Raw genomic sequence first — 20,246 nt, 5'->3', positions numbered from 1 at the left:
ACTTCCGGAGAGGTGGGTCTGCCCAGATCTGCCACGGGCCTCTCTGGGATTCGCGTCAATTTGCCCCGAAGGCTTGCACCTTGACACGAGGGTGACCCGGCCGTTGGAGTTGAGCCACAAACCTGCAGGTGGATCCACTCCACGTCCTCACACCACCAAAGATGTCTTCCATTTGGGGACACACACCCCTCGCCGGACCCTCTCTCGGTTCCCCTCCCTGCTCTCCCTGTCGTGGGACAGGCCGGCTTGGGCTCCCCGAGACTCACCTGGGCTTCATTGCCACACAGCATGTCCCACGTCCCGTACTGCTCTTTCGACTGGCGGTACATGCGGACAGCATCTGTGAAGGCCGGGGCTTCCACCTTGGAGTCCTCGGGGATTCCTGGAAAGGGCAGAGGAGAAGACCCCGCTCACATCCCTTCTTTTGGCAACCTGGGGCAGGAAGAAGGGGTCATCGCCCCCCCAGGACCCCTAGGGCCCCTCTCTGCGCCTCGGCTCCGTGGCACGTCCTGGGTTGCCTCGGGCCCAGCGGATAGCCGAGAGGGTCGGTTCGTCTGCAGGAAGGGGAACCAGAGGCCAGAGTGGGGGGCCTCTGGTCCCGCTGTCAATGCAGGCACATAACGCCCGAGACCGATGGAACTCAGAAAGTTGGGCAGATGTGCAGGAGAGAGTTTTAAATGATCTAGGCCAGAGTCCAGCCACTGGCTCTAGAGATCCGGGTTAGAAGCGCCAAAGGAAGATTTCTGTCGGGAGGCTGACTGTCGGCGGAAGACAGGGCTCTAAAAAAGGAAATTGCCAATTTTGGGGCAGAGCTGGGGCGGCTAAAAATAAAGTGACGGCAGGACAACTGCCAAAGAGCACAGGGCTTCCGGAACCTAATAAAAGGCAGGGAAGGAAAAAGGTTCTGTAGGGCCGCCCCAGAGAGCTTCACAGCCAACAGAGACTCGGGGAATCGCTCTGGTCAAGAGGACTAGAAGCTTGAAGGGGGCGGGACTGGGGATGCCTGGCCCTGCTTCCCTTCCGCTTCTCTCCCCATAAGAATCCGAGAAGGCCCTTCAGAGCAAGAGGGCGTTGAGCCAAGAGAGGGGCGGATTCAAGGAACAAAGGCCTAAGGCGGTGGCAGCACAAGATCGACAGCAGGAATGCAAGCCACTCCGCCTGGGGAAGGGAAGGAGGAAAAAATCAAAGAGCAGAAGGCAACCTTTCCCTGTGCAAACCCCGAACGGGCAGGGAGAGAAACAGGGGGTGAGAAAGCCACTGGGGAGGCAGGCTCAAGGCATTTCTCTGAAAGGGAGGGCCCGCTGGTTTTAATGCTAGACCCGGGGAGGGGAGGCTGCAGCGGGACTGGCGACAGGAAAGCCCCCCCCTCCGGAGAAAACCAGGGTTTCGTTGCTGCTTAAGAGCGTGGCAGTGGCAACTTATGGCTCGCATCCAGGGAAAGGAAGGTTGTGAGCCGGAGCCTCAGAGGTAAATATCCCAGATTCTGACAGGTCGATCCGGAGACGTCCGACGTCACGGCCCTCCATGGGCAACCACCAGCGCCCGCCCAGGAAAGCAGGCGCCATTCCTTTCCTCCCTCTCCCCTTGTCCCTCCAACCTCTAAGCCTTGGGGGGGGGGAACGATTGGGGCCTGGGTGGAAGCCGGAGGAAGGAACTCGGCTGGTTTCCTCCCCTTCGACCGTGGGGTCTGGACGGCTCCAAAAGCCAGGCGGATGGTTTCGCCTGCTCACGGCTGATGGGCCCAGCCCACGCCTGGCAGGCACAGAATGCCACCGGAGAAAACGTTCCACCACTGCCCCATTCGGTCACCCCAAAGAGCTTGGGCAAATTCCTTCAAGAAACATTACAATAAGAAACCTACAACCCGCAAACCCTGCCTGCGGGCAGTCTAGCTTCTGTGGGTGAAGAGCCCAGGGCTTCAAAACCGCAGGGGAGAAAATCCACTCTAAACGTGATGCAGACCCTCTTTGGAGGAAGCCTTCCAGTCGCTGGGTTGGCCCCCCGGGTGCCTCCGGCGCTTCGTTCTTGGCTTCCCCTTCCCATCCTCCTGCTATCCGGCGCCTGCTCTTGCTGTCCTTTGCGTTCTTCTGGCGCCCAACTGCCAGGCCCTCCCTTTTCAGGGGCTCTGGCTGGCCGCCCCCTCCCAAAACGCTTCTGCCCGCCTCGAGAGAAGGGCCCTGGTCCTTCTGCTGGCTTCTCATCCCAGGACGGTGAACCGGCCAAGTCTGGGCAAATCAGGCTCAGGCCTGGAGGGCCGTCAACGACACCAGGAAAGAAACTCAGTGAACGTTCAAAAGGAGGACGAAATGCCATCAAAAGGAGACGGGTGGCATTTTTAATTTGGGACGCGGAGGAGGGCAGGCGAATCCTTTGGAAAAGGGCGGCGTAGAGACATTTTATGAGGAACACCTACAGCCCAGGGAGACCAGCTCTGACCTCTCCACCGCCCGCCCTGGGCAGCCAGTTACGCAACCAGGTAGAAGATGGTGGCATCCAGCCATCTTGAGCCAAGGTGTAAATCATCCACCATCCCAATGGCATGAAACAGAAACACACACACACACACACCTTCAGCAAGCTAACTCTCAAAGGCTACCGCTTAAAAAAAAGAAAAAAGAAAACAGGGCAGGGATCGTGAAAAGGGCAGTGAGGAGCTGAGAATTCTAGGCTTTACTGCCATTTAAAGAAGGATCCCAAGTCCCTAGTCCTTATGACAGAAAAACAATGTTTAAAGGGAAACTCCAGAATGAAAGTGTACTGGAAGGTGGTGGTCACACCCTAGTAGAAAGTTACTCCGGAGCAGAAGGCGAAAGTGGAAAGGAAACAATCCTTCATGAGAGAGAAAGAGAGAGAGAGAGAGAGGCTCACCATTGTTGCAGTGGCGCACACAGTCCTGGAAAACCGCGCGCCACTTCTCCTGCTCCTTGCCGGTCATCACGCAGAAGTAGTAGTGGCGCGCGTAGGGGTGCCAAAGGATGAGGGGGAACTGCGTGGGGCATTTCAAGACGGAGGCGCTGCCCGATTTGGGGGCTGGACCTAAGCAGACAAAAGAAAGAGGTTTTCAGTAATCATTTGATTTTAAAACGTCTCTCCCACCGGACAGGGTTTCCCGGATCCTGCAAGCTGTCCAGACGCATTAAAAGAAAAAGGGAAAAGCAAAACCCGTCTCCTACTCGCCATCATATAAAATGTCAAACCAGGAAGACCGATTCCACTCGGGGAACAACGCTCTGGAAAGCCAACGCCTTCTAGAGACCTTCAGCGGTGACCTGGCTACTCACTGGGGCCACCTCGGAAAGGGCACCTTTGCCCGACCGGGCCAGGAAGGGAAGCAAGGCAGGCGCTCTCTGGCCCAGGCAACCCTCTCAGCCTCTCGCTCTGCCTCCCTTTTCCTCCCACAACTGGAGTTCGATTCCCCCCATGGGGCCTCCTGGGAGGAGAGACAGCCCAGCTGGCCTTGGGCAAAAGCCGCACCATTCCGTAGGATGTCCCCGGAAGAAGGAAATAGCAAGCCACTCCCCTGAGTATTCCTGGAAAATCAGGAAGGTCAGAACTGACTTCATGGCATGTGATCATCATCATCATCATCATCGCCATCATTGTTATTGTTATTATTATTACTATTATTACTTGTTTGACACTCTAACTACTACACTGCACTGCCCCTCGTAAGGGTGATTTCACCGCCTGTGGTGTGATCCCGCCTTGAAATGTCAGCCTTTTCCTCCCTCTTAGGCTGCCTCGCAGGGTTGTTGTGAAGACTGCCGATCAATACGGCACATGGAAAGCAGCAGATACTTGGAAATGAGATCCAGATTTTAAGCAGCATGTTATGACCAGGAAAGAGGTGCTGGTGGGCCTTTTAATTCAGGGACTGGGAAAACCGACAGCCTTCCAGCTGGACTACAATGCCCAGCGTCCCTCATCACTGGCCATGTCAGCTAGGGTGGCCGTCCAGCCACATGTGGAGGGCCACGCGGCAACCGCTTCTGCTCCCAGGGGAGAAGAGGAGGACGACTCTGAAACAAGCTTGCACATCCATCCAGCAAAAAAGGACCGAATTTGGAGCCTCCGGTTTAATCAAAAGTGTGTGTGTGTGTGGGGGGGGTTGGTGCAACGCAGCCGGCTCTCGCCACGATGCTGCTGGAGGAGCAGGACGCCGGAGGCCAGGAGACCTGCCTGCCCCTGATCTCCAAGGGCCAGCAAATCCACAGCCCGGTCGTTCTTCCCGGATGCAACTGCTGACTGCCAACAACCTTGAGGTCAAGAAAAAGGGAAGCCAGAACATTTGGGAGACTTGGAAACCTCTGGAATAAGCAGACGGAAGCAGGTGGCCATCCTGTCAGCCCAGCTTCCCTCAAGCTAAATCCGTATTGCACAAGGTGGCCAAGTCACGGCCTTTTGCTCCCATGGGAGGCCCAGAACGCTCATCTTTCGGGCGGGCAGTCTCCAGCCAGAGCACCCCATTAAGCCCCGGGCTAAAGGCACAACACGAGGGCTACGACCGGCGGAACTTCCTGCCTCAAGAAGTGGTGATATCTCCTTTTCCGAAAGGATTTGAGCCAAGCTTAGAGGGTTAAGGCGGCTGCTGCTCTAAGAACCACATGTTGATGAAGGAGGAGGCTGAATCTCACACTTGGACTATCCGGGAGGTGTTGAACGTCCACTCCCAGACAGCCCGACCAGTCCAGGATTTTGGAAGTTGAAGTCCACCAACGTCGGTGAACCTACAATAGTGGGTGACCATCTTAGCTTCAACTCTTCTGCTCCCGTTCAAGATTTGGGATGACTGGGAGGCAGTGACTTCACCCCGAAAACATCAGACGGAGACCCTGGGGATTTTCCCAGACTGCATTTCCATCCTCTTTGGAAGGTGGCTTTGGACTTCACCTTTCTTTGGTTCATTCTCGTCGGAAACCCAAAGGTCAGGGCACATACGAGACCCTACGAGGGCTTCATCTGGCCGGGCACCGCAGAGATGCAGGCCGTTCAAAACACAGACATCCACACCCGGAAAGGTCCTCCCCCCCCCCCATCCTAGGCCAGCAGGCGTTACAGACTGTTCTGCTTCACTGCGGGGGCAGCCGCTCCAGTCGAAGGCATGGACGGTGGACTTCCCCCTCCGGTGGGGTGGATTAAAATGTCTCTCTCCATCAGGTGAGGTCAAAGGGGGGGGGGCACAGGTGGTTTCCTCTACAGACCCACTTAAGCTGCTCCCAAGGGGACTGCAGTAAAAACGGCCAAAGCAAAGCCACCCCACATCTGAGTCTCTGATCCGACCACGTCTCCTAAGTCACTGCTGGTTGCGTGTGGGGCTGGCCTATCCCCCCCCCCGCCGCCAAATGTCTATGTGGCTGCCGGGACTGGACCCAATCCTGGCTTTCTCTCTTGGTTTGCGCTTCGGGGCGCATGCTGCCTTTTTGGACAGTTATGCCCCCCACTTTCTTCCCCGCCTTGGGTCCCCAAAGGTTCTTGCACCACAACCCCCAGGAATCCTGGCCCGTGGCAAAGGCGTCTGGGAGTTGTAGTCCAAGAGCACCCGGGGACCCAAGGAGGGATCCCCTGCTCTGGTGACAGGATGGCTTCAGTCTCTGGAGCCAGGACCTGCCGTGCTGGTTTTCTGTCCAAACAAACATGCCTTTCCACCTCGGGCAGCTGCTGAAAATAACTCCTCGATACTACCCCACCCATCAGCCACGGTCGCTTGACACTGTGTGTTACTACCTGGTGAAAACACACCGCTTGTCCCAGAGCTGGTGATTCACAGCCGAGCTGTGCAGCTGGTTTGTTTCCGTCTCCACAAGTCCGAAGGGTGTTCGGAGGGCACGGAGGCGTTTCAAGGAGGCCTCTGGCCAACCTACCCGAGCGACGCATCTTCCCCACCCAGCCCTCCGACGCCCAGGTCGAACTCGCTGAGCCAAACCTCAAGGGAGTTCAAGAAGGGAGGAACAATCCTTCTGGTGCCTTCAAATTGGGGAGAAAGAAAAAAGGGAGTGGGAGGTCCCAGCTTCATAAAGGTCTTCTCATCTGTGAACAGGGTAGCGGAGAAAAAACAAGAGGGGACCATGTGCTGTAAAGGGGTGGGAAAGAAGACGGTGCAGAAAAGTTTGAACGTTCTGGAAAGGAGCCGTTGAGGCAGTTGTGGGACCAATTTCCTGGGGCAGGGTGTCGGGCAGTCCCCTCCTGGTTTCACTCCGAACCTTCAAGGGGCTTCTTCACCACGTTGGAGGCTCTCACAGCCATGGATTCAGCACCCTGGATAGCTCTTTAAAGTGAGGGGTCAAAACCTGGAGCGGACTGGCCACCCTCATGAAATCAAGCGTCAAGAGTGGTGGTTCCCAACCTTGGGCAACTTGGATCTTCTTGGACTACCACCACTCCGGGAAGCCTTCGCCACCAGCTGTGCTGGCCCGGAGGTCTGGGAGTGGTAGTCCAAGAGCATCTGGGGGACCCAAGGGTTGGGGAGCACGGCTCAAGGGGCTTCCGCTGCCTTCTTCCCGAAGGAATCCAGGAGAGACTCACCAGGCAGGTTGCTGTTGATCAGCTCCAGGTACTGATCCAGGGAGGTGAGGATCTTGTAGCCGGCGCTGTTGATGAGGATGCGGGGCTGCAGCCCCCTTTCGTAGGCCTGCGGGAACAGGGTGGAAGCGAGCGTTAAACCCACAGGCTGGAAGAAGCGCAAACAGGGCAGATCTGTCGAGAGCGCCCAGGGCTCCGGACCGTCTCCTATCCCCAAAGATGGCATGCCCTGCCCTGGCGTACCCTGGCAACGAGCACCACGTGCTCCTCCAGATGATGCTGGACTGCAGATCCCACCATCCCCATCCAATGCAACGAAGGCTCAAAGGAGGACGAGAACTGTAGTCCCGTCATATCTGGAAAGCCCCGTCCTCCCCATTTCCGATCGGCTACGACGGTGCTAGACCACCGTATCGGGTCCAAGGCGCCCAACCGCTTCCGGTTGGGGCCGCCAAGCAGGATCTGGCCAAGCAAATCTTGGATGGGAGATCCCCCCCCTCCGGGAAGCCCAGGCAGGGCCAGGCTAGGCTAGTTCCTGGGACCACCAAGAACAGTGGCTGCCCTCGGAGGGGTGGCTGGACCGGTGGTTCCCCCAACCTGGGGCCGCTGGATGTTTTTGTGTCCTGTGACTCCCAGAAGCCTTCACTGCTCGCTGTGCTAGCCAGGATTTCTGGGAGCGGCAGTCCAAGATCCTCTGGGGGGGGGACCCACGGCTGAGAACAACCGGAGCAAGAGCGAGGGAGGGTCTGGAACATTTATAAGGCAGCCGCTGACATTCCTCCTCTGAGGGTAAGCAACCTCGCACTTGCTAGCAATCTGAGATTACAACTCCCATTAGCCCCAGCCAGGTCAGGAGAAGGGCTAGGGATAATGGGGGGGGGAGTGTCATTCAAAGGACTGGGCAGATGCACCTTTTCTGAAAAGTTCCAGGCCATGCCTATGCTGAGCTGCTGAGCTGGACACCGAGCCCATGCCTGGCCTTGGAGGGAGGTGGCTCGTAAGCAGAGGGGCTGCAAAGGAGAAACCGAGTCTGGCATCCCAGTTGGCCCAGTCCTCCTCCTCCTCCTCTCCCCCCCCCGCCCCTCACTGTGACCCATCGGCCCGGCCAGGTGAGCAGGCACAGGGTCCCCTAGAGAGAAACGAGCTTTGCAGGACCGAGGGGTGCTCCAGGCGGAAGAGACCCTCTTTCCGAAGCTCTCCCCTCCCCACCTCCACCCCGGAGGGCGCTTTCACATGCAAAAAGCATTGCCAGAGGGCCTTGAGCCTCTTCCCTAAAGCCCCCCCCCTCCAGCCCCAGGCAAACACCATTCCCTCTCTGGGGAAGCGCACGTCGCCCTCACCAGCTTGTTCTCGTAGAGGACCAGCCCATAATTATGGGGCACGATGCTAAAGCGGTTCCTCCACTTCTTGTTTTCTTCCAGGTACTGGAAAAGGTTCCCGGAGAAGATGGTGCGGTCCTCCAGGGGGACCTAGGAGAAGGACAGACGGGTGAGGAGAGAGAGAATAAATATGAGAATATCCAGTGGCAAGGAGTTCCACAGACGGTGTCAGCTGCACGGCTTCACCCCTTGCGATCCATTCACTTCCACTGCTCTGGTTTGGCATGGTGGCTCTGCACAGAGTTTCTGCCAGAACACAACACTTCCTGGTCTTTTCTGAGTCGCTCTTTCTCTGTTGCTAATGAAGTCTGTCTTGAGTCATTCTGGACTCTTGCAAGGCAGGCCTTCCCCATGAGTCAGGCGCCTCGGCTTCCTGAGCCGTCCTCCGTCGTCGCCACGGCGCACAACCCAAAACAAACCCACTCGACCCACTCACACGTCAATTCCCGGGCGCACACGCAAGCCCATGCTTCTGGCAAGAGCGTGTGAGCATCGGCCGTGGGGCATGCCATCAAAACTGGGGGAGAGGGAATGGAATCTGAAAGAAAAAGGGGGAGGCAATCTGCAAGAAGAGAGGACGATGGGAACTGTAGTCCAACAGACTGGGGCAGGGAGAAGCTGAGGAACCAAGGAGGGTGCCCTGCTGAACCTTGTGTCGGAAGAAGGCGAACGGCCCTAGAACACGTCTGGGGCCATTCACGTTGTCCAGGCCTCAGACCCGAGATCTCAAGCGAACCACGCAATGCTAGATTTGGGACCCGGTCTTGTGGCTTCGGACATTGAGACGTAGCTCAGAGGCCCCCTTGCCCTTTACCATCCGTTGCACGCTGTAGAGTCCAGACCCACCAACCCTCCTTAGGGAGCCCAGCCACACAATTCCCAAGGCAAATCTCTGGAGGTGTAGAAACCGATGCTCTCCTGAAAAAGTTACGCCTCCCTTACATCCTCCAGACGGTCGGCCCTTCTAGGCTCCCAGGCGCCTGTGCCAAAAACGGGACTCCTTCTAGCTGTCCGGGGGCATCCATGCCTCAGTTTCTACCCTCCCTGCCCAACGCGTCTCATCTTCTACATCAGAGTGGCGCCGGGGGAGTGGTGGTGGAGACTGCGGTGTGCCTTAAAGTCACCTCCAACTTACGGCGACCCCGGGAATAAGCAATCTCAAAATCTCCTGTCTTCAACAGCCCTGCTCAGCTTTTCCAAACTCAGGCTTGTGTCTTCTGTTGGGGGATCAATGCATCTCGTCTTTGACCTTCCTCTTTTCCTGCTGCCTCTCATCTTTCCTGGCATTATGAAGCTGGCCATTCAGCCCCAGCAGCCCCAGCTTTTCCAGCTGTTTTGGCTCTTGGACCACTTGAAAGCCAATTAAAGATCATATGTGGAGAATCACTCCTGCAATTAATGCACAACAATTATTGCCCTTGTAATTAAAAAGAGGGGATGTGCAGGGACCGGAGAACAGAACACGGCCTTGCTCTGTAGCCTTGCTTCCCCCCGAAATATTAGAGCCGGCTTTCAACATTTCCAAAATGGGACGTGAACTTTTTTAAACCACCAGCCACCATCTAGGCACCACCAAGGACAGGCGGAAAGGAGCAGAAACGTCAACAAACAAAACAAACAAGCCACACAGCAGCCACATCAACTCAAAATAACAAACACAGCCATCCATTGAAACAAGGCGGCGGTTAACACTGCCTGGAAATGAAAAGGGAAGCAACTTCCAGCTTGCCCATTCAAAAGTTGGAACGAACCAGGTCTTAAGCCGGCACCTTACAAAAAATATAATAAAGGTGCCTAGACCACCCCTGCAAGGAGGGCTTTCTGTAAAGGGGGGGGGCACCTCGAACAAACACACAACTTTCTCACAGTAGGTGAAAGCAGGCAGTGGGGCAGTGGTCAGTTTGGAAGGCCTGGTATTTATTATTATGGCAGTCCATACCCCCCCCAAAAAGACACACACCTCTGGATTGGTCCTTGTGTACAGTGTTTAAAAAACGTGGCTTCCTTTAGGGAGTCGGCCCATCTTGCATGGGAGGGTCTTCCTCTTTCCCTGCTGCCTTCCACCTTTCCCAGCCGGATGGTCTTCTCCAGGGAATCCTGCCTCCTCTTGATGCACCCAGAAGGAGGAAAGCCTCCTCTGGACAGAGGATCACGGGGGAATACCAAAAATCTCCAGGAGGAGAGGTAAGAGACAAGGGATTTCACCTGGAAGATGGAGGAGGCGGCCGGAGGGTGTGTGTTGGCATGAGGGCCACGCGGAGCTCCTTCCCAGCTGGTCTTGCAAGCTTCTTTCCCATCCAGGTGCCTCAAGAATCCTCCAGAGAGCCTCCCTGAAGCCTAAAGACCAAAGCTGTCAGCACTCCACACGCTCTTTATTTCTTGAGAAAGGGAGAACTTCTCCACCCCCCAGTAGCAAAGGGTGCCACAGGAGCCCAGCGCTCAGAGACCCCACCGGGTCAAAGACCCCAGGCCTACGTGCCATGTCTGTTTGTGTCTGGGCACCGCCGGCCCCTCCTCAGCCAGAGAAAATAGCATTTAAGCCTTTAGCTTGTTTATGCAGCCCCCAAGGACAGGAAGAGGGGCTCAAAAGGAACACTGCAGTCTCTGGGAGAAATGCAGTTTTTAAATTTTTTAAAAATTTTTATTTTAAGGAAATGAAAGGAATGAGCCAACAACGGGATGGAAAAGGTTTGTTTGTCTACCTGTCCAGTTTCAGATGAGCTCCGCCTCCCATACAAAAAGACTTAGAAGTCTGTTTGGAGAGATCAAGGCAGCTTTACCAACCGCTAGTCCACAGTGTGTTTGTCTCTAAATAAGCCACTTCCCTGAAAACACCAGGAGTAGCCGTTCCTTGCACAGAAAGAATCGGAAAAAAGTTTGTTATGAACTTTCTTAACGTGTTCCTGCTCCTCCGACGCCAATAAAAGTTGTCCTGAACAACCTACTTAATTAGATTGAGGCTTCATCTGGGTTCAGTTTCCACATCGCCCATCACAATCAATCAGACATTTTTGGGGGAAGCCTGCAGATCTGAGATGAACAGTAATTAAAGCTGAAGAAGAATAAGCCCATTCAAAGTGACGGCAGGATGCATCGGCCTCACTCTGATTCGGCTTTGCAACAGCATTGCAATGAGCTAGAAATTAAGCCAGGAAAAGCTCCCTATGTAAGGAGTGGGTATAAATCGGTGTTGAAACTGCAGTTTGTGGAGAAGAACAGCAATTGTGGACATAATGGCAGATGAAGAAAAGCAAAGAAGGGATGAAAAAAATGTTTCACCCTGGGAATCTGACACGGATTTAGGTCTATAGGCGGCAGTTGGGCTTTGAAACTTACTGGGAGAGACGTTCCCCTCGCCTGTAATTAAACACTTCCGTCTGCCACCTTCACAGAGCCGCGTCCCCCCCCCCCGCCCCGGGGCATCCCTGCGCACCTGCTCTAGTCTCCAATGGGGACCTCCCTGCCCTATAACGACACCTCCGATGCTTATCGGAAGCGCAGCGACTCTGCCCAAGTGACAAAAATGGGATCCGTTCCCACATCTCCTTCCCAAATCACAACGAATCTTCCTGTGGAGCGTTGAGGGTGGGAAAAACAAGCAAACCACCCATTACACTTGCTCCACCTCTTTCCCAGAAGGTTGGCAGGAGTCACACCACGACATCACACACACAGAGAAAGAGAGAGAGAGAGAGAGACACACACAATCTCCTCTTGAAAGACACTCCAGCAGACTTCTTGGCAATCAGCACCATCTCATCAAGAGCGCCGAGGACGTGACGGCTCAAGTTTGTTGGTGTTTTTCCACTTCTCTTCCTCTCAGGCGGCTCTCAGGAGAGAGGCTGGTGTGTAAAATTAAACTTGAGGACACTTCGCTGCACAATGGTGCATTAAGCGGGCAGGCAGCCTGCCAGACCGGAGCAACACAGAGAAAGCAAGCAGTGGGGAGGAGAGAAGGCCAGCGTCAAGACGCCGAGGTGGCCCCCAGAGAGCTGAGGAGCCGAGATGGCCTGCCTTCCTGACCGCGTGCGTGCTTGCGTGCCATGAGAAAGTACAGTCAACACCCAAAAGCTGTGACAAAGAGGCCCCTCCCTGTGGATGAGAACACCCCCCCCGCCGGACCATCAGGCCTCCTTAGGCTTTTCTGAACGATTCAGAGAGGGGCTGGGCTGTCTGCCTGAGGCCCAAGACAGCTGCCAGAGGACCAAGGCTCCAGGTTCGATTCCTGAGTTAGGAAACCATTCGATAGGGCTTGGTCAGGAAAATCGGTTCCCACCGGTGAGTGGAGGGCATCCAGAAGCCAAGAAGAGGTCAGCTCCCCACCTGGTGTGATGATTCCCCAGATTCCAGGATGGCCACAAAGTGAGCAGCGTAGGGAGTGCGCATCCTTGGAAATGACACCCAAACAAGGACAAACATCTTTAAAGGTGCTGATTGGTGCTTGGACAAACAGGAAATTACTTCCTCAACACCACCCATTCACTCTTAGAATCTGGAAACACAGAGAACTGATTGATAACTCAGGGGTTGTGGTCTCTGGCTGAGGAGCCAGAGGTTGTGAGTTCGATTCCCCCACTGGGGCCTCACTGATAGGGGATGGACTGGATGACCCACAGGGTCCCTTCCTGCTCTGCAGCTGTAAGAGAATGATTATATCCTTCTTTCGCCCAATGGGGTTCAATTGAGAAAGGGCTCACCAGCCAGAAATACAGGGATCTTTTCTGCTGGCCTCATAATATTGTAGGAGATTAGACTGTATATCCAAGGCATTGATTACTTAACATTTATATCCCACTGAAATTCTTTCACCAGCTCACGCTCTGTTCACAACAACCCGGTGAAGGAGGCCTGAGAGCTAACCTTCCAAAGGAGGTCACAGGAGGACAGGTAACCCCAGCCTGTGGTCACCCCGGAGCGGTCATGGCTTGGTGTGGATGAGAACGTCAGTCACCCACCTCCCAGCCCAGGTTGTAACTAGAGCAGGAACTCTCTGTGCACAGGGGATCAGTTCCACAATCTACTGTGGATGCCTGAAACCGCGGATACAAGGAAACCCTAGGTACAACATACAAGGGGGTGACCATGAAGGATTGAAACAAAGGCCACAAGGCAGCACCCTTGTATGTGCAGCAAACCACTGATAAGTGAAACCGTAGCTCCTGATCCCACGGATATGAGGGGTCTAGCTGCAGTATACCTCAGAGCCTCGGGCTTGGCAAGATTTTCCCTTTTTTCATACATGTCTTCTTAACTCTTGTGCCCAAGGTGACAAAAGCTCCAGAAAACCAGACAGAGAGAGAGAAACTGACCAAAGGCCACCTCTGTGAGTCTCATGGCTTCGTGGGGACCAGGAGCAGGAGGCCCCACCCACCCGTCCATCAACCTGGCCACCCGAGCCATGCTTGAGAGCCGCATAAGCCAAGGTGGTTTGCAAAAACCGAGTTATGGAATCATATTGTTTTCCCGCAGCCACAGCTGATGGCAAAAGATCATCCAGGGCGATGAAGACCATCATCTCTGATCCCCCCCGTCTTCAAAAACCACCCTCTTGGGCACCGCCAGGCCAGCACCTCCGGCCGGCCGGCCGGCCCACCCACCGGACATCTCACCTTGCGGTGGAGGAGCTGCGCCTGGGGTCCCCCAGCACCTTCTATCTCGTACCGGACGCTGTTGAAGAGGGCGACGCCGTACTGCTCCTGGTAGAAGTGGCAGAAATCGGCCAGGACCCGATTCGTCTTCTCTGAAAAACAAAAGCCAATGCCCGTGTCACATGGAAGCACAGAAACACGGATAGCCACGCAACTGGAGGCTGAAGACATTCACTGGCAGGGACACACACACACCCCGAGTCGGCCTTCTGAGGGTTGCTTCTCTCCCAAGCAGCCCCTGAGAATAAGATGATGGATCGCAGTGAAGTGGCTTTTGTAGCGCTGGGCTCCGTCTGAGCAGCCCTGGGTTCAAAGGTTGGCTTCGTCATGGGGTGACCTTGGTCAGCCCTACTTGCCCCGTCTGGCCAACCTCCCACTGCAGCTCCTGGGCAGCTCAGGGGTCGAGGTCTGTGGCTGAGGAGCCAGAGGTTGGAAGTTTGATTCCCCCAAAGGGGCCTTCTTGACAGGGACTGGACTGGATGATCTCAAGGGTCTCTGCAACCAAAGATGAGGAGGACGTGGGGAGGACAGCTCTTAACGCTGCCTTGAGCTCAGTGCAGGGAAGAGAGGATGGAAAGGAAGGGAGGAAGGAGCTGATGATGAATAGAAGGAAGGAAGGAAGGAAGGAAGGAAGGAAGGAAGGAAGGAAGGAAGGAAGGAAGGAAGGAAGGAAGGAAGGAAGGAAGGAAGGAAGGAGCTGATGGTGGATAGAAGGAAGGAAGGAAGGAAGGAAGGAAGGAAGGAAGGAAGGAAGGAAGGAAGGCAGGAAGGAAGGAAGGAAGGAAGGAAGGAAGGAAGGAAGGAGCTGATGGTGGATAGAAGGAAGGAAGGAAGGATGAAAGGGAGGGAGGAAGAAAATCAGATAAATCAAAACAACTATCTTTGTCCAGATTCTCTCCACGTCACTTCCCTCTGGCATTGCTGCTTACACATGCCACACTTCTTTTTTAAAAAATTATCGTACCGGCCGCTGCCCTGACCATAAGCTTCTGATGACATGGGCTGAGAGGACCCAGTGCCTTGAATGTGTTTGTACCAACAAACCAAGAAAAGCAATGTGGCTTCTTTGTTCCTCACCGTGGCCCCTGGGGCTGATGGGAATTGTAGTACAAGGACACGCAGCAGGCCAGCTACCTTTGCTCTCTCCCTTAAACCTTAGGATACAATTAGGGTGAATCAGGAGAGAGAAAGTTCAGAACAGTTGTGATGGGTGTTAAGGTAAAAAACAACCCCAAATTCAGAAATTGGGGGGGGGGGGACGGAGGGACGTCACAGCGAGGGGGCAACTGGCCGGCTGGCCGTTCCGCTTTCGGCTGAATTGCACTCTTTCTATCCCAACCGTCCTCTCGGGTGGCCGGGGTGGGTGGGGGGTGGGTGAGGCCGAGGAACCTCCTTTTCTGTGGAAAGCTGCAGGATGATTCATCGCCCAGAACTGCAAACCAGGCAAAAAGAAAAAAGGTCGTCTCTCTCTCTCTCTCTCTCTCTCTCTCTCTCTCTCTCACTCACTCACTCACTCACACTCACACTCACACTCACACACACACACACACACACACAGTCGGCTCTTTTCAAAGTATGAAAACAACCCTGAGAACCAGAAACTTAGGCAGTCTGGTTTGAAAGACCGCTACATGCCCTCTAATTCTGCTGCGGGCCGGTGAGTGTGAAGTTTTGGGTCGAACGGAGACGGAGACCTGCTTATTTGTTGTAGAGCCAGTTACGCATTTGTCCGTGACGCTTGCACTCTGCCTCCCCTTCCAGCGAACAGAGGAGGCTCCCCTTCCTCCTCCTCCTCCTCTTTACCACCAGCGGGCAGAAGAGGCCGGAGGTGCCACGGTGGACCCAGCCTCCCAGGGAGGGTGTGTCATGGCCCAAGGGTGACTAGAACTCAGAGCTCTGAAATCCAGATCTCTGAGGCTCCCCCTTGCACCCGAGTTCAGATCCACGTGTAATGCCTTGAGATCGGAAGAGAAAAAAGCGTGACAGAAACATCACAAAGCTAAAGGAATCACCCAAAGGGAAATCTCAAGCCGGCAGACTGCACTCCTGCCAATTGGTGGAAAACCGGGAGAGGCAAGTGAGTGGGGTGGAGCTCTGGGTTCAAATCCTCCCTTGCAGACAGAAATTTAATTGGGTGGGTGGCACCGGTCAAACCCCTTCTTCCATATCTTAGGAGGGGTCCCCGTAAGTCGGATGCAACTTGAGGGCCCGTGACAGAACGCCATCAACACGCAAGACCTCCCCGAATTCCCTCTTTTCCACACATGGGGCCTCCGCGGTTTTGACGCCGCACGTGGGTGCCAAGCCTAACAACTAGACCAGCAGGTTTGGGAGCAAGGGAGGGCTGCCAAGGAAGGGAAGGGAAGCCAAGCCAGCAGCCGCCCTGCCCTCTTCGTTTTCTTTCTTGCTCAAAGCGAAAGAAGGAAAAACACACAAAAAGGGGGGGGGGGGAGGAAAAGAAAAAGGAAAAAAAAAAGAGTCATGTGAAAATGAATGTGCTTTTTAAATAGCCTGGGAAGTGGCACGGGAGAGTCAGCTGACCCAACGGCAGAAAGCAAGCGAGAAAGCAGGATTTAAGAGAGTTGGGATGTTATTGGGGGGGGGGGGAGGCCGGGGCCCCCGGGCTGTACGACGACGACGGCTGCATTTCTTGCCTGACACCTGCAGTGGCGTGTACGCACCTATGAGCCTTTGCTCATTCATTGCTTCCATGCCTTTTCTCAAAAAAAAAGTGAAGGTGGCATGCATGAGCGTTTCTCCTCTTCCTCTCGCTTGTTTCTCAAAACAACCCTGAGAAGTAGGCCAAGCTAGGAAGACTGCCGCCCAGCCAACTTGGTGAGGACTAGAAACTCGATTTGCCCACGCTCATGTCTGCGTGAACCAGTACACCATACTACCCCAGAGCTTTAGAAAGTAAATATAGGACCCCATGATTGTGACTCAAAACCAACACGTCCTCGGCGTTGTCCTGACGTGTCAAGGAGGCGACGGAGCAATAGGAACCATGTCCCCGTTTCCACCTACATGATCTAAATGAGACTTTAGGTTGGTTCAGATACAATTTTTAAACCATGGTTGGCTCTTCAAAGAATAAGGGCGTCCCTCTTCCCATGACTCTTGCGGGAAGAAGGCGGTGGAGTTGTCCGATTTCCTGAACTACGAATCCCACAGTTCCTCGTTCTGGGAGTTTACCTGACTCAGACACACCTTACAGACACCTGAAGGGGCTTGTTTGAGAGTAAACGTCTAAGCAGGAAACCCGGAGGTTTCGCTCAGCCTCGTCTCCTGTCCAGAAAGGAAGCTCCCAGCCAGCACTAGGGCAAGGGCAGGACGCTTGGGGGGGGGGGGGGGGAATTCCACCTAGCAGGACCTCAAAGCTTTTCCCAGATTTTTTAAATGGGTTTCCAAAGTGTATGCAAGTCAGGTAGAACTCCCAGAATGAGGAATTATGGGATCATTATTTTTTTAAAAAATGCCCACCTCTAATTAGGAGCTCCCAGTTCCAACGTGCAGCACACACTAGGGACCAGCCTCGCTGTGGCAAATGGTGGTTTGTGTAAACCACGGTTAGCTCCCAAAGCAGGATCTGAAACCAGGGCTCCTCTTACTGATCTGTAAAATGCCCCAATCCCTTGCTATCATAAAACCCCCCCAAAACTGATGTTAATAAGAGAGAGACAGGAAGTGCAGAACTATTTGCAGCATTTTCCAAATAATAATTAAAACATTCTGTTCACGGACACAAAGCCACCAGCCAAAGAATGTGTGAATAAACAGGAGGCTGTTGAAAATAAACAAGGTGGCGACTTTTCATTCCCGCCCACGGAAGGGAATCCCAAAGGAAAGGTGCCATTCGGGGACACCTCCATAATATCACATCCCATCATCCCATTGGTTAGGGAGCAACCAATCAGGACACCCCAGAGCTCTCATTGGCCGACTAGGGATTGTGACTGTATCAATAGAAGTCCGTTTGCCAGGCCAGGGGTTCTCAATTCCTGCCCTCCTCCTTGATGGTTTGGAGGTCAGCTTCCAGAATCTCAGAGAACTGGCCCTACTGGTTAAGATTTCTGGGGGATGGAAATGCAAAAGATCTGGAGGAAGAACTTTGGAGAACCACCATGCTAGTTCTCCTGGTCCGGAAATCCTCCAGGCTTTGTTGGTCAACAGCAACAAGAAAAACAAACAAAAAATTCGCTCTGTAGCTAGTGAGAAGATAACAAATGAGGATTATCTTCCTTCTCTCAGCCTCTCCTTTCCTCAAAAAATGTTGTTGTTCAGTCGTTTAGTCGTGTCCGACTCTTCGTGACCCCATGGACCAGAGCATGCCAGGCCCTCCTGTCTTCTACTGCCTCCCAGAGTTGGGTCAAATTCATGTTGGTCGCTTCGATGACCCTGTCCAGCCATCTCATCCTCCGTCATCCCCTTCTCCTCTTGCCTTCACATTTTCCCAACATCAGGGTCTTTTCCAGGGAGTCTTCCTTTCTCCAATGTATTGGAGCCTCAGCTTCAGGATCTGTCCTTCCAGTGAGCACCCAGGGTTGATTTCCTTCAGAATGGAGAGGTTTGTTCTCCTTGCAGTCCAGGGGACTCTCAAGAGCCTCCTCCAGCACCACAAAAAATATATGCATGCAGCGTATAGAGGCCCAGCCCCTCGACGAAGCAACGCAAGACCAGACGAGGCCTCCATCCTGAACTTCCAGCCCAACTGACTCTTGAACCTGCCAGGAGCGTGCACGACTCAAGATGGGGCCCCACCCGATCGGCACAGACAAGCCTAAACCCAACACCGGAAAAAGTGGTTAAGAAAAGGAGGGGAGGGAGAGGAGAGGAGAGACCACCCAAGTTCAAACAAATGAAGTCAAATCAGCATTTCCCCAAACAGAGAGAGGCCAGTCCCGCCTGTTGTTCTGGACCATCAAGTCACTTCCGACTCATGGCAGCCCTCCTGCGGTTTTCGAAGTCTTGAGACGTTCAGGGCCTGTCTCATCAGTCCCACCGCCTAGCAGGGATTTCCACGGCCAAGCAGAGATTCGAACTCGGGTCTCCTGAGTCCCAGGCTGACACTAACCACTGTTCAGTGGCTCATACATATTTTATTTCATAAATTATTCATTATCTGTACTTCATGTTTTATTCTTCTAATGATACATTTTATACATATTTTATGTGGTCTTTCCGAAGTCTGAGGCAATCATGCTTGCATTCTGTCATGCCGTACGAAATAAAGAAATAACCGCCCATTGCACCAGGTTGGTTTTCTGCGACACTCGCCCTGCAGAAGAGACCTGAGGCGCCCAAGCCCTCGAGGACGCTGGGCTTGGACCTCAACTCCAGCACCAGCTTTCTATGGAGGACGGGGCAGGAAAACGGGCCGACCTTGCAGCATAGAGGTTTCTGCAGTTTAACCCGCAGAGCCACCACGTCCCTAGAAGATGATGACAGGACTGTAAAATAAAACATCCCCTGAAAATAAGCCCTAGTGTGTTTTTTGGAGCAAAAATTAATATAAGACTATGTCTTATTTGGGGGGAAATATTGTATGTATGTATGTATGTATGTATGTATGTATGTATGTATGTATGTATGTATGTATGTATGTATGTATGTATGTATGTATGTATGTATGTATGTATGTATGTATGTATGTATGTACAAGCCGTCTTTCTCAAGGTGGCTTACATCAGCAGAAGATAATATTTAAAAGCTAAAAGCTATAAGTATTTAAATCAAGCAAATATTATGCTGAAAGATAGAAAACACCAATAACACATCAACACCAATAACACATAGGAAGCAACAAGGCTCGACCATCTATTTTAAGACCCACTCAGGCAGCCAGTCGCTCAGGGAAGGTTTGCCTGGAGAGAAAGGTCTTTGCCTGCTGGTAGAAGGCCAGCCAAGAGGGGGCCAGGCAGGCCTCCTGTGGCAGGGAGTTCCAGAGTCTCTATGAGCAGCCACGGAGAAAGGCCCTCTCCCGTGTTCCCACCAAGCGCCCATGTGAGACTGAGAGAAAGGCCTCCCTTGAGGATCTCAACACGGGGGTGGGGGGTGGGGAGGCTCCTTAAGGGAGACACTGTCCTTCTCTCTCTTTCATTCTTGCAAGGGGGTGGTGTGAAAAAAAAGCAGGAAGAGGGAAAGTCAGACACCTTGAGCTTTCTGAAAGAGAGGGGAGCTACCAGATGAACCAGAGGAAAATTAAGCCTCCCCCGGTCCGGTTCTGAGAAGGTTTCCATCACCGTCTGCAGACCTCCAGCCAGTATCCCAGGGCCGCTGGAAACATGCGCTCCACCTCAGCTCCAGAAATGAGAAAAAGGTCACCTTCTGTGACAAAGTCAAACCACAGCCACGGACCGATCATTCGCTACGAAGGCAGGCGGGTTTGTTTTCGCAATCCTTGAAAACCTGCAGCTGAGCGGTTGCTCCGACTGACCGGGAGGGCTGCGGCTGTGTGCCCCTTCCGCTTGGCCCACGCCAGGATCAGCGCGGACCACCTTATCATCTGGATCCTTCGGTGGCCAAGATGGTGCTACCTGCACAGAAAGGTGAGGCCACAAGAGGCTAAGAGGACCCCTTTTTTTAAAGTACCGAAAACGATCCAGAAGATGAATTAGCCAGAATCGACACTGGGCAACACAATGACCCCCCCCCCACACGCTCCGTTCTCGGTGCCAGGAATTTAACATGGGCGCGTTTCTGC

The 20,246-nt window shown here is 53.8% G+C and overlaps 1 protein-coding gene across 1 annotated transcript in view; it reads right to left on the bottom strand.

Moving 5' to 3' along the window:
* Positions 1-20,246, bottom strand: part of NIBAN2 (niban apoptosis regulator 2) — a 52,112-nt gene that overhangs the window by 11,935 nt on the left and 19,931 nt on the right. The window contains exons 2-6 of the mRNA XM_078382776.1: positions 13,508-13,638; positions 7,860-7,988; positions 6,523-6,628; positions 2,869-3,036; positions 267-382 (exon numbers count right to left, since the gene is read on the bottom strand). Coding sequence (XP_078238902.1) covers positions 267-382; positions 2,869-3,036; positions 6,523-6,628; positions 7,860-7,988; positions 13,508-13,638 — 650 coding nt within the window. The remainder of the gene's footprint in view (positions 1-266; positions 383-2,868; positions 3,037-6,522; positions 6,629-7,859; positions 7,989-13,507; positions 13,639-20,246) is intronic.

The sequence above is a fragment of the Pogona vitticeps genome, chromosome ZW-PAR (genome assembly GCF_051106095.1).
Source record: "Pogona vitticeps strain Pit_001003342236 chromosome ZW-PAR, PviZW2.1, whole genome shotgun sequence".
In the NCBI taxonomy this organism is placed as follows: Eukaryota; Metazoa; Chordata; class Lepidosauria; order Squamata; family Agamidae; genus Pogona; species Pogona vitticeps.
The sequence above is the reverse complement of the archived record's forward strand: the minus strand, read 5'-3'. Positions and strand labels throughout refer to the sequence as shown.